General features: G+C 47.9%; 3 protein-coding genes across 3 annotated transcripts; 2 read left to right on the forward strand and 1 right to left on the reverse strand.

Moving 5' to 3' along the window:
• Window positions 1–298: 298 nt before the first annotated feature.
• On the reverse strand, window positions 299–1,287 carry Aud_009795 (alpha/beta hydrolase family esterase; the record flags this gene model as incomplete). Its single annotated transcript, XM_043294641.1, has 2 exons — window positions 299–922; window positions 973–1,287. The coding sequence occupies 2 exons, from the start codon at window positions 1,285–1,287 to the stop codon at window positions 299–301; spliced, it is 939 nt and encodes a 312-aa protein (XP_043150576.1).
• Window positions 1,288–8,348: 7,061 nt separating this feature from the next.
• On the forward strand, window positions 8,349–9,568 carry Aud_009796 (Clr5 domain-containing protein; the record flags this gene model as incomplete). The annotated part of the gene is made up of 2 exons (XM_043294642.1): window positions 8,349–8,476; window positions 8,536–9,568. The coding sequence occupies 2 exons, from the start codon at window positions 8,349–8,351 to the stop codon at window positions 9,566–9,568; spliced, it is 1,161 nt and encodes a 386-aa protein (XP_043150577.1).
• Window positions 9,569–10,426: 858 nt separating this feature from the next.
• On the forward strand, window positions 10,427–11,529 carry Aud_009797 (NADPH:quinone oxidoreductase family protein; the record flags this gene model as incomplete). Its single annotated transcript, XM_043294643.1, has 2 exons — window positions 10,427–10,459; window positions 10,531–11,529. The coding sequence occupies 2 exons, from the start codon at window positions 10,427–10,429 to the stop codon at window positions 11,527–11,529; spliced, it is 1,032 nt and encodes a 343-aa protein (XP_043150578.1).
• Window positions 11,530–12,829: the final 1,300 nt, after the last annotated feature.

Here is a 12,829-nt window from a genome sequence, read left to right on the forward strand (position 1 = left end):
GAAACAAAAGTCGTCGAATGACGGGGACTAGAGACAGATGCGCGGTTTAAAAGGCGTCCTGTGTGCATTTGGCAGGGAAAGCATAGGTGATGGTGGGAACAGTCGTTTTAGTTAGCCCTCTACATCAGTTGGATCGTCGATGTGCTTATTATTATGAGACGAATGAATACTCTCCACGGCCTATGAACTCCCAGCTAACTCCTTTTGAAGCAATACATCCATGATCTCGTTAAATTGGTAGCTCGGATCTATGACGCAGAACTGCCGGTGCATCAAATCTACCGTGATCCCAAGGTTATCACAGAGTCCAGCGACTGAAAAAGTCCATGATAATGGGAGTCGCATCCAGAAAAGTCCCATCGGGATTGTCACTGTTCGGATTTACGCTAGGCCAATCATGACCCAGTCCCTCAATCCTATAATGAGTTACAGTTCCCAAGGCCTCTTCCCAGCCATACTGATATTCCAGGACATTACCGTCGTAAAGGCTTGTAGTTTGATTCTGCAGCCCGAGTCCGTCCCTCTTTGCCCACTCCCGCACAAAATGTGGCACAGAGGGTAAACACTCTCCACGTCTACCACCTCCGTTGTACGGGATTGTTGTGTCGGCCGTGCCGTGGAACTCGATGGTTGGGATTGGCCACCGTCCGGGATTACATTTGATCGGCACCGTCTCGGCATTGCAGGCGTCCTCGGATATGTTCTGGTAGTAAGCTCCTGAAACGGGGGCAAATGCCGCAATGCGTTTGGAGGCCGTAGCATCGCAGGCTAGGAGATTTGTGAAGCCCCCGCCGTTTGATTTACCGGCGGCATAGACGCGCGAAGTATCGATGCAGTATCTTTCCTGGAAGTGGTCGAGCATTTCCATGGTGAATGCCACGTCGTCGACTCCAGAAGAGGCTGGGTCTCCTTGCCATTGATTCTGAGTGTTTATTGATTAATGACCGCTTAGTGCGAGTTCGAGACACGTACATCAAGACCCTGGGGATACACCGCAATAGCATCAGGATTCCACGCTTCATTGCTGAATTGCGAAAGCTGCTCCTGACTTTCGGCAGTTTTCGACCTCCCATGAAAAGAGAAGATAAGTGGAATTGCTCTATTCTCGTCATAGTTGGACGGAATGTGGATGATGTAGGACCGAAGTGTGCCATCTGATGTGGTGAAGTCCGTCGGATAGCTTCCCCCGGCACCCTGATGCTCGGGCAATGGCTTTCCACAGCCCGCTGAGCCAGTGACCGTAGCAAGACTGGCGATCGATAGCAAGATACCGAAATGTGCCTTCATTGCCGAAGATTGTAGTTGGATTTGTTGGCACTTTCAAAAGAGAAGGGCGGGAAGGCTGTTATGTACCTTACCTCAACAATTAGTTGTAGGCCATTTGCCGAATTTGGCCATTGGTATGTACAGGATATCTGGACGCGGGGAGGACATAATTACGCCTGGCTGTCAATTCGAATTCTCGACCTTCTCGCTGATATTCGGCCAATGGGAGCGTGACGGCGGGACATCAATGTAGCATGTAGAATGCAATTCCATTGCGGGAATGGGTCCCTTCAGCTGGAGATCGGCGTTAGTCTAACTTTGGAGCCTTGGGGTGCATAAGGAGAGGTCCATGACGCTTACAGCCTTACATACCTTCTGCGCGCTTTCATTAACGAGGCGCAAATTGAGTGACGCAATCATCACGAGACTGACGGGTAATACTTTTGGTTGTATATAGATGCAGCAATATAAATAAGGAGGGTATGAACAGAAGTGTAGAAATAGCAATAACCTGCCATTTCATAAACAGAATAGACCTTAAGTTCGACAAAGCATGCAGAAGCATAACATTTAGCTAAGCACGTAAGTTCACTATAGAGTAGCTGGAAGCTCATCGGCCTTAAGTATCAGATTCAATGAGTACCGTCGCTAAAAATGACAATTACTTCTAGGTAGCAGACAATTTCTTCTGATTGATGAAATCTTACAGTGTCTTTGTCAAGAGCAGTTGGCGCAAGCCCGGGGCAAGCACTGCTTTGACTCTTGGACGTTAACTTATGATGCTATCTCTCATAAGGGAGACTAACGGAAGCAAAGTCCCTATCAGCAAGCAAACTTCACATAAGGCAGTTTCGATTTAACTCTCTGTTCCATTGCCTGCGCTTCACCCAACTGTATTGACCACTCCATCCACTATTACATACTCCTTAGTCAAGAGCCAAATAGCGCCACGAGCAGCCCTACAGGCTCGACAGCGGTCTCCAAAAACGATTAATTGACATCGCCACAAAGCATGTGAGACCGAGGTGATGATCATTCCTGAATAGGTTCATAGCAGGAGAAGAATGAACTCAAACGGGGAGCCTCGTTGCAAGGTGTGGAGCTGATTGATCTTAGGATAGCACGTGTAGGATATGGTGAAGTAATCGTTCCATCTTGATAACTGAAGAAGTTTGGAATGAAACAACAGGTTGACTCTGTCCTGTATGGTCACAAAACATGAAGGAAAAATACCTTACGGCGGTTCTGTAATACAGTTCTTCAGATTGCGTGATATTGCAGCTTCGAAGATGGAAGAAAAAAAGTGGGAATTGGCATACCTACTCCGTACACAGAACTACCGAAGCGTTGTTGAACCATGTATGCCTGCGAAGTTTAATTGTTTCAGTGCTGAATAAGTCCAGAGTCCGATTTGGAGTCATTGTGACTATTCAGGTAGCAATGACCGTGGTCTCCAACTTCTGCCGACCACGAGGCGAGGCGAGGCCCCACTGATCCGCAGGATCGCACCTTCGCAGCAATAAGGTGTGGGAACCAAAGTCGGAACACTCGGGGGCAATTGGAATACTAACTCTCTCTCCCTCCCTCCCTCTCTCTCTCTATGGTAGACCTCGAGGGACAACCCCGGGCGTAAATCCCGCTCACTTATTCAGGAAAACCCCCCGACTGAAACCCCCCGACTGAACCAGACAACCCATGTTTCATCATACTCGAGGAACGTTTGCGGGACAGAGCAATTGTGGAAGCTCGGTTGGAGCTGCTATATGGCTCCTTTCTATGTCATGTGAAACATTCCAACGTCCCAAGGTCGAACGGATGCGAATTTGAACGCATCGGATGTTCGGAATTCTTGGTCGAGGGGAACAGAAAGCGTCCAAAACTGGACGGAAATCCCCCCGTAAACTACTCCGTAGCACACGGTCTGTTCAATGAGCGGTAAATGCGACCCACAAGCAATGAGGAACTACATATGTCTGTCTTAAACCTTAAATCAGCATGGCCTGCGTAGTTTCGATCATCGTCCTCGTCTTGTCAAGGTATGGACGCGAGGGGAGACTAGTCAGTAGAGATAAGGGAGTCGAATCTACTCGGGCTGACTCGGATTATCGATAAGCGGCAGGCTGAAATGGGTATTTGGCCACTGCGACTGGACAATAGACGCGATGCAGAGTTGTGGTGCCGATGGATTCTATCTGATCCAGTCCTGCCATGGAGTAGACTAAAATTCAACGGTCTCAGCAGGGATCGGATATGACAACAAATGCAGTATAGCGACCGAGGAAGAGCAGTTGGAACCTTGGAAACCATGGTGATCAATGATCGAACAGGGGAGTTGAGGGGTTTTGAGATCTTCGGCTCTGACAGCCGACAGACAGTAGGACCAGGATTGCTCCAAATCCGAGTTGATTGCAGCCCTACTGATCTGCTTGTGATCAGCCCCGGGAGTAGTCTAGACATCAGTCCAAAGAGTCAGAAACAAGGTAGAGACCGCTCGCTCGTAGTCTGGATAGTCTCTCGTCATATCTACTTTCGCTTGTCTAGAACAGCAATGGGTGCAAGCAAAATCAGCCAAACATATTCATTATTCGATATCTACTGTGGATGCTCCCTTAGTCAGCGGCCTGGCCAGATCGCTGCCCTAGGTACGGAGTAGACAAGCCTCACTTGTCCTTTCCATACAGGGTCAGCATTGCGACATGTGCATCTGGCTGCAGGCCCAATTGTCGCAACTATTGCTGACCTTCATTGTGGTGCTCACCATTATTCAACCCAGGGTCGTCTTCCCAAATCCTCTGCATATACCACTTTCGTCCACAGTCTTGCAAATCTAGCGAGAAACCTGTCTTTCCAGCCAGCCATGGCTTGGGGAGATGCGGATCATCCGCTACAATGGCCTTGTCAATATGTAGGATTTCACTAGGTCACATGAACTACCGAGCCGAGCAGATTCCGACAGGTGATTACGAGGCTGCCGAGTTCTTCTCTGGTTTTGAAACCGTCATTGCTTCCTGGAAACCCCCACAGGCGCCTTATAATCGGTTATTAATATCGTTCCTTGGACTGACGTACAGGTGACCAGGAGCGAAGATGTATTTTGCTGCTACCGCTGCTTGTGATGGCGTGGCGTATATCTCACAAGGATTGCTTTTCGTATGCTAAGCTTCAGTCATCAATCAGTATCGAACTTCCATCTGTGTGGATGGCACGATGCCGAAGTAAAGACAGGCGGAAGACATGTCAAGCTATATTGAACGAACCCGAATCAATGTATCCCGTCCATGTTCACACACGACAACAGTATCTGATAGTCGATTCCAGCTGTTATGATAGTGAGTCGATACATCACACTACATGGTAGGAGAGCTTGGCCCATAAAGGTACTAAACGGCACAAAGAGGCGTTGTGTTGCGATTAGATCAAACTCTCGTGTCTTCCGAGATTACTCCGTTGCAGAGAGGGATGGAGGGGCAATGCCGTTACCTTGTCATTGAAACAAAGCAGCAAGACTCAAAGCCTACCAACCTATTCGAAATGCGCTACGGACTCAAGGAGGAGGATAAAACACTAAGTACTGGCCAGTTAGCAATAGGTCTTGATGCTTTGAGAGGATTAAAGTCGTACCAAATGCTATTCAAATAAGAAGCGTGAGTGAATATACCCGTCAGAGTCCATCCATATAATTAATTTCAAACTGACAAGTGGATTGCAAGAGAGTACCTTGCGAGAAAGTAGCAACCCACTTAGTCAGGCTACTTGCCTCGCAGTCCAGTAGATGAAACTTGTGAGTAGTGAGCAGTAAGTAGAGCGAATAGCGCCTATTTCGGATCTTTTACTTGCCTCTTATGGACAGGAGTCAATATCTATTCCTAGATCCGAGGGATCTTTTACATCTGAGCCTCAGAGCATAGTGGACATTGCCGGGGGCTTTCCATTCTGGGCATTTCTCTGATTTTGTAGAGACAGCCAGATACTGACATTCTCCACGGAGGTCAAGATGAACGGTATCTTTGTCTCTATTTTGTATTACTTCTTGGTAGATTCCAACCGCTTAGAATATTGAAAAGGGTCTACCAATCTCAGCCGATAGTATCTATTTGCATTTTGCAGAGGCTAGGTAGTTTAGTCTGCACGCTATTTCGCTCCGGCGTGTGGTAAGTGTGATTAGCGATTGCAGATCCCGCTTGGCCTGAGACACCATTACCATATTCGACGAGTCATAAAAGCACGGAGTAGGAGGCATTTCCTGAAGACACTTCACCACATTCGTTGAGACATTGTCACTAAGAATTATAACACATCCGCGCCAACAACCAGAAAAAGATCGCTGCCCAATGAAATGACAAGGTTTCAACGGTCACAAGTGTTTGATTAGACCCTTCCTGCCATCAGATGGACGTGCTGAAGGCCGATCCCACCCGCATGATGGGCAAAGGACGCGAGGGAGAGAAGAGAAAAGCGAAGTGATAATAAGAGCAGTCACTGTCTTGACTATCCAAAGTAACCCTCTATGCAATCGAGACTCATAACATCTCTGCCTGATGAACAGGCAGCAGATCGCGGTGATGCAATGATCACAAAAGATAGGCAAGGAAACAGAAAACGGAAATGGAGGAAAAGGTCCCCAAGCGAAGAAGACAAGGGTGGGGTTATTGTGAAGCAGATCGTGGTCTGTCATTCATCTCACTCTTCGTACTCGAGAAGACTTGCCATAAACTGCCTCGTCCTATAGCGGTGAGCTCGGCAACAGTCGATGATGCAGAGACAAAGAAAATCTGCCAGGAACGGATACATATGCATATACTACTAGTATGGAAGAAGAAAGGAGTACTTATGTACACTACAAAACAGACGCTGTGGGGTGATTTTCTAGGTATCTATGTTTTACTTACAGGCCTTGATCATGGAGAGGAACCAATGAAGCGATGCCTGTAAACACTCATCAACCTTTTGTTATGGCAGAACGCTATGGAGAACATACCAGTGTGGTCCAAGCAACTCTTATCACGCAAGAAAAAGCAAAGCCATGCAAGATGGCCTGTACCCTTTCCTTACTTAAACCTAAAAAGACGATTCAAGCTGTAAGTCAAGATCTTCTCAAGAATAACTACAGAGTTATGAATAGCTAAACCAGGGGTGGACAGCAGATACCTATCTACTTTAGTAGGGGATCTTGCCCTAGCGTATGTACTCCATATCTTAGTCTCAAGATAGTGTCAGATGCATACTTGCCTCATTTTATTACTTGATATTCTTCTCACACAATTCAGCTCCATGTTCGCTTTCCCGTTTAGGCATTACGACAACTGTGCCAAGCACCCGAGAAGGTCTAGTTTCTGATTGCAGAAAGGTATCCAACGTCATTCTTTAACGGAAAACACGTGCCGACAGGAATGAAATTGATATCCCCATCAGCGGTACGGACTACAGAGCAAAACAGTCGTCGTCCACTGGCAGGAATAGTCTCCATGGGCATCATCATTGTCCGAGACTAGGTATCGCCTCGTTACCTGGCCATGAATCGTTATCAGGACGCGTGCACCTTCCAGTTATCGGACTTTTGAAGGCAGATGGTGGTGTCATTTTGTACGACCTCACTGCAATCATGACGAGAGGCGAAAATGAGAAAAAAGAAATGATAGCCTCGAGGCGAAGCCAGACTCCGGCGAGGGGCAGACCTTGACGTGAACGATGGATTGGAACTATTGACGGGACTAAGACCAAGCAGCCCAATGAGATCGGTATACTAGACCAGGAACGGATAAAAGAGAAAAAGCAACGAGACGGAAAGTAGATAGGTACTACTCTGGTGGTGGACATCTGCAAGGCTACTTTCAATAATCAATCGTTTATCGTACATTCGATACCAAGTCTTTGTCATGGATATGCTGGATCAATCGATAGTGGACAGGCGACTCTAGATTCATATCCAAGAGTCCATGGCTCTCCTAGACCTCATTTTTCCCAGGGTCAAAAAAAAGGAAAAAATAAAAATAAAGATCTGGCCAAAAAAGGAATGAAGAGAGAGAAACCTAGCAAGTAACAAGGTGTGGTTGACTATAGAGAGTGGGGTTTTATTACTTAGATGGTAGATAGCTCCGGCCGAATCGAGTCTATCATGTGGGTGCTCACATCCGAAACGAGGAAGCACTTTGATGGAAGTATACCTGGGTATCTACGGTAGATTTTACATACATACAGTTACAAGTCATTGGCTTTACAGGGATTACAGGGAACCACGATGGATAACAGGAATTGGAGAAGTTCACCCAGTAAAATAATACTCCATCCAACCCAATCAAAACGGCACTTTCTGCGCGACCCAAGGATCGACACTCAAGCTTCCCTGACCTTTGGAGACATGCAACTAGCACCATGGTAATAGACGCAGCATTTCCTAGGTAGATAGATGGATCAATTAATTCGATCAATTGCGTTATCACTCTATCACCGTACCGATCTACCTATCTAAGGTACCTGTTAACTACCTCCAACTCCACTCCAAGCCTCCGAAAAGTACCTCAGTCACAGGGACACGCCGCGAGTGCCTGACTGACAGGACCCGAGACAATGGACTGCAGCAATTCCTAGTTCCTAACGCTAAATCGGAATCCACTGCGCGATTCAACCTGCCAATCATGATTTTATGCTTGAAGTGTGGACTTTGGAGTCCTCGGGGAGTGGACATTGGCTAGTATCATAGGCCATCCATATGATCGTCGAGTGGCATTGGGCCGGCACGAGTGTCCTTGTCACTCCGCAGCGCCGTCGATCCTTTCTCGACTCCGGCCGGCATTGTAAAGTATACGTATCTAGTACCTATCGGATTCTATAGGTAGTTGCATTACATATAGGTTCTCCGGTCTCGCACAGGGCAAGGTCTTTTTCTTTAGATATTTCTTCACGTTCCCTTGTTGTTCGACGATCGGTACTTCCAACTACACTTGTGGTACTTTGCATACTTCCATCCTGAGTGATCTGTGTGTACTTGTTAACCTGCTTCTACTACCCAATCTTACACGACACATTTCTGTTGCTTGACATCCTCGAACTCTTGTCTACTTCTTTCTTTTCCCTTCAGAGAGATGAAGACTTCAATACCATCCGACGTATGGGAGAAGAAGAAAGCCTTGATTGCCAAGCTGTACAAAGAGGAAGAATGGCCTCTCAAACAAGTCATCAAGAAGATTCGCTCAGACAACTTCAACCCAAGGTGAGATGAGTGCGGGAAGAACAAGCACTATTTCCTGTGCTAATCGATGTCCCGTATAGTGAAACCCAGCTTCGGAGCAGACTGAAGAAGTGGCGCGTCACGAAGCCATCTCGGCAAACACGGAAGAAGTCTCCCGATGGCCAGCCCAAACTCACCGACGGCGACAGTGCAATCGATGGAGCATCTCCAAAGACACAGACATCATCTGTCTCTCCCAGGACTCCATTACATGCTAGCCAGCAGCCAGCTGTGAGAGCCTTTCCAGCTACAGATCCTGAGTGGTATACGAGCCACGGGATATACGCGCCATCACAGGGAGCTTCAGCTCCAATTTTCGTCGATGATCAGACTATCTCCACTAACTGGCCTCTGCTAGCTGGCCAACAGCCATCACCAAGCCCGTCAGATCATCATACCTCTCACAATGGTTCTCCCGTAGCTATGTCAGGCTCCAATGCTTTCCATCAGCACCACATCTCGCCGGTGACGGACACAGTATTTGTCAACGCGACATCCACAATGACACATGCTTTTAGCGGTTCCCCATTTGCCATCACCACTGAAGCTTGCATGCCGGAGCAAGTGTCTACAACGGCGGCAACAGCACCAATTCAGTGGACCGTCCCTCACTGGTACCCGCTGCCTCCGGGAGCCATTTCTCAACCTCCGCCAGTTCACTTTTATCCTGCTGCTCCTCCAAGCCCTCCGTTGACGAGTCCCGTGGACCCTGCAATGCAAGCACCGCACTCACAGGCTGACTTCTCCATATATTCGCCCAATTATCCTGGCCCTTCTCAGCATCGGATGCCCGAAAACTTCGATGAAGTCAAGTCCTGGAAACGGGATATGTCTCTTCAATATACACATGACACAACGGCGCTCAATTCAGGCGGCGAACGACCTGAGGTTCCAAATTATGCTGACAGGAAGACGTCGCTACCCTCAAAGATGTCAAGCCATCATTCCAGTGGGCTCATGACTCCGCCGTCACGATTCTTCCCTCATGAGCAAAGTCCTATGATGTGTGGACCAATCTATTCCTACCCTGGCCCAGATCCTATTCTACACAGGCCGCCGAGCATTAAATTCTAGGATCAAGGCCGAGGCATTTGATCTCAATTTCATTCGAGACGTTGATCTTTGTAATGCTTCTTTCCCACTTCTTTCAATAAACCTCGCTTTGTCTCTGCGCATGCTGGTCATGCTAATTGAATACTCCTTCTTCTCTTTTTTTTCCGTCTTTCCATTCTGATCTTGTCTTCTTTGTCACTGTAATGGGTCCGTCTTAACAAGGCGCAGCAATCGGTCTATATACCAACTTCAGGGTGCTGTATTTTCTTCTGGTGATTGTCAAATTTGGAGCAAAGTGGGTGTTACGGCTTTATATCTGATGTCTTTACGGGTGTATTATGTATTGCACGAAAGTGAATGTACAGAACAAATTATGTACGGGGGTGGCAATTTTTGATTATTCCAAAAACTATGGGTCAAAGCCGTCTCTTGTACCATTCCTTTTTGGATGCTTTTTCCGTATGTTGGCCAACTCACTGAGAAATTGAGACATGCAGTGATAAGCAACGACATTAGTTGGATATTTCTTTTTTCATAGAGACTTTAGATTCAATGTCGGATTTCATTGTCGGAAGGCATTGATGTCGTTGTACGGCAGCCTACCAGGTAGGCTAGCAGCAAACATGCAGATCTACTCAGTCGGTTATCCGAAACCGACCTCGGCTCATTCGAAATCGCGGGGAAATCCACGCCGTCCACAGCTTCTAGCTTGCAGCTTGCAGTGTGCACTTTCTGTCGGTCTGCTTTCTGTTAGATTCTTTCCCACTGAGTTTATTGAGTAATATATAGAATACTATATCATCCAACTACTCCCCCCTGAGTTGTGGACGTTTTTACGTGGAAGTGTTTGCGATTGATTGACTTTCTCCGCTGATCAACATGAGGGCCATTCAGGTCAAAGAGTACGTCAAAGTACGTTGAGCTCCCACTCTGATCAAAATTCTTTATCAAAGAATTCCTCTCTAACGGCAACTCTCAACTAGGGTCCTCTCGACCTCCGCGTCACCGAATTGCCTACCCCATCCCCCTCACCAGACAAGTACTTGATCGAGGTGCACTCGGCAGGAACCAACTTCTTCGACCTGCTACAAATCCAGGGGAAATACCAGCACCAGCCGCCGCTCCCCTGGATCGGAGGCGCCGAATTCGCCGGCACGATCCTCGCTGTGCCAACCGGCCAGAAGAAGACCCAATTCAAAGTCGGTGACCGTGTGTTTGGCGCGACGCAGGGCGCCTACGCCACGCACGTGCTCGCGCCTGAGGCGTCGCTACTCCCCGTCCCCGCTGGCTGGAGCTTCGAGGACGCCGCTGGCTTGTTTGTGACAGCGCCGACCTCGTACGGCGGTCTGGTGCATCGGGCCAATGTGCAGCCGGGTGATTGGGTCCTTGTGCATGCGGCGGCCGGTGGAGTCGGGCTGGCCGCAGTGCAGATTGCCAAGGCTAAGGGGGCGACGGTGATTGCGACTGCAGGGACGGAGCGCAAGAGACAGGTCGCGCGGGAGTTTGGGGCGGACTATGTGATCGATTACCGCAATCAGAAGTGGCCTGAGGAGGTGAAGAAGTTGTGTGCGCAGCACCGCACAGGGAATGGGAAGGCGGGCGTGGACATCGTGTATGATCCGGTTGGCATGATCGATGCCAGTCTCAAGTGCGTGGCGTGGAATGCGCGGTTGCTGGTGATTGGGTTTGCGGCCGGGAAGATCGAGAAGGTCGCGCTGAACCGGGTTCTACTGAAGAACGTCAGTCTCGTCGGCTTGCACTGGGGCCAGTACGCCAAATTTGAAAAGGAGACGGTAGGCATCGTCTGGAATGGAATCTTTGATCTGGTGGCCCAGGGCAAGTTCAGAGGGACAGCCTTCACAGATGAAAGTTTTGTGGGATTGGAGAGTGTACCCAGAGCCTTGCAGGCTCTCGGAAGCAGAGGAACCTGGGGTAAAGTGGTGGTGAAGGTCATTGATGATGAAGCGAAGAGCAAGCTGTGACCTGGATCGCTGTTTAATTTTATATTCTTTTCTTTACTTGCAACAAGCCGAAACAAATCTGACCATACACGACATGCCTGCCCTTATGTTTTATAGCTCTATCAAGACTAATACGTCTATCCTCGGTAAATTGTGGATGTAGGTGCGCAAGGAGTCATGCTCTCGTAGAATGTAGAAAACGCGAGCAAACATGAACTATGAAGGCCCTGTAACTTCCTCTGGCAACTTTCAGATCATAAGAGAACTCGAAACGAGCTCTTACAAACCAGCTCCAGTCGGTCACAGTCACAAGACGTGACGAGTGGTGACTGTCCTTCGACAAGAAGGGTCCGTGAGAGCATGTCAAACGCCCTATCCTGGTCCTCGCGGATGGATAGAGAAGGGAGACTCGGACAGCTGGATTGTGGAGTTGCGCCGGTATGAGACAGTGTAGACTTATGGGGTCGCACGAATCGCCAAAAATCAAACACTACAGGCACTGATGTTCCGTGACTGCTGCTGCCGTGATAAAATGCATGTTAGTTATCCTTCCTCCGCCGGGTTCGCAACGAGAGAATATTTGGAATCATTTGAATTGTATCCAAGAATTTAATGGAATCAAACTGGTGAAAGCATTATCAGTGATTGAATCTACCAGTTTGAGCAAGATAATCTCCAGCAGCATGAGCTGAACAGTTCCTCATTCTAACAAAGTTCGAAATTGACAGTTTGCCACGAAAGAGAGGGAAAATCTTGCAGGTGATGTCTCTCGCTTAGTGTCAGCTTAGTCAGATGTTTTGATCGGCTATCTTATCACCACGTGCCTATGATGATCAGAGATAAAGATAAGCAATCGGCATGATGTACTAGGAGTAACAGCTAATAACAAGGAGTTGTAGTAGCCAAATAGGGAGGATGTTGGTGAACTCCATCTCATTGTATCTGAATCCTCCTTTTGGATACTAGAATTGGAAGGGAATTCTCCCTCAACTGTTGGAAAGGGGCTTCCAAGGCACAGCTGACTTGATACTGATCCTTTACGTCAATGCATGGTAACAACACGTCCTATGGTTCAATGCTTCTATAGATCTTGTCAAATAGGTTGCGATGGAGGACATCCGACTCAGGATATATAGTTGGCTATTTAGATACTGAAGGTATACCTGATGTTTTGAGCAATAGGTAGGATAGCGTGATTCTTGTCGAGACTCGAATACATCCACCCATACGTCATGCCACTATTATCCCAGTTTGTGACCCCACAAGTTATCGCAAACATTATAAACAGTGCTTGATTTAGCGACAAGTGTCTGCTAGTATT

This window comes from Aspergillus udagawae (assembly GCF_001078395.1).
Source record: "Aspergillus udagawae IFM 46973 DNA, scaffold_8, whole genome shotgun sequence".
Taxonomy (NCBI): Eukaryota; Fungi; Ascomycota; class Eurotiomycetes; order Eurotiales; family Aspergillaceae; genus Aspergillus; species Aspergillus udagawae.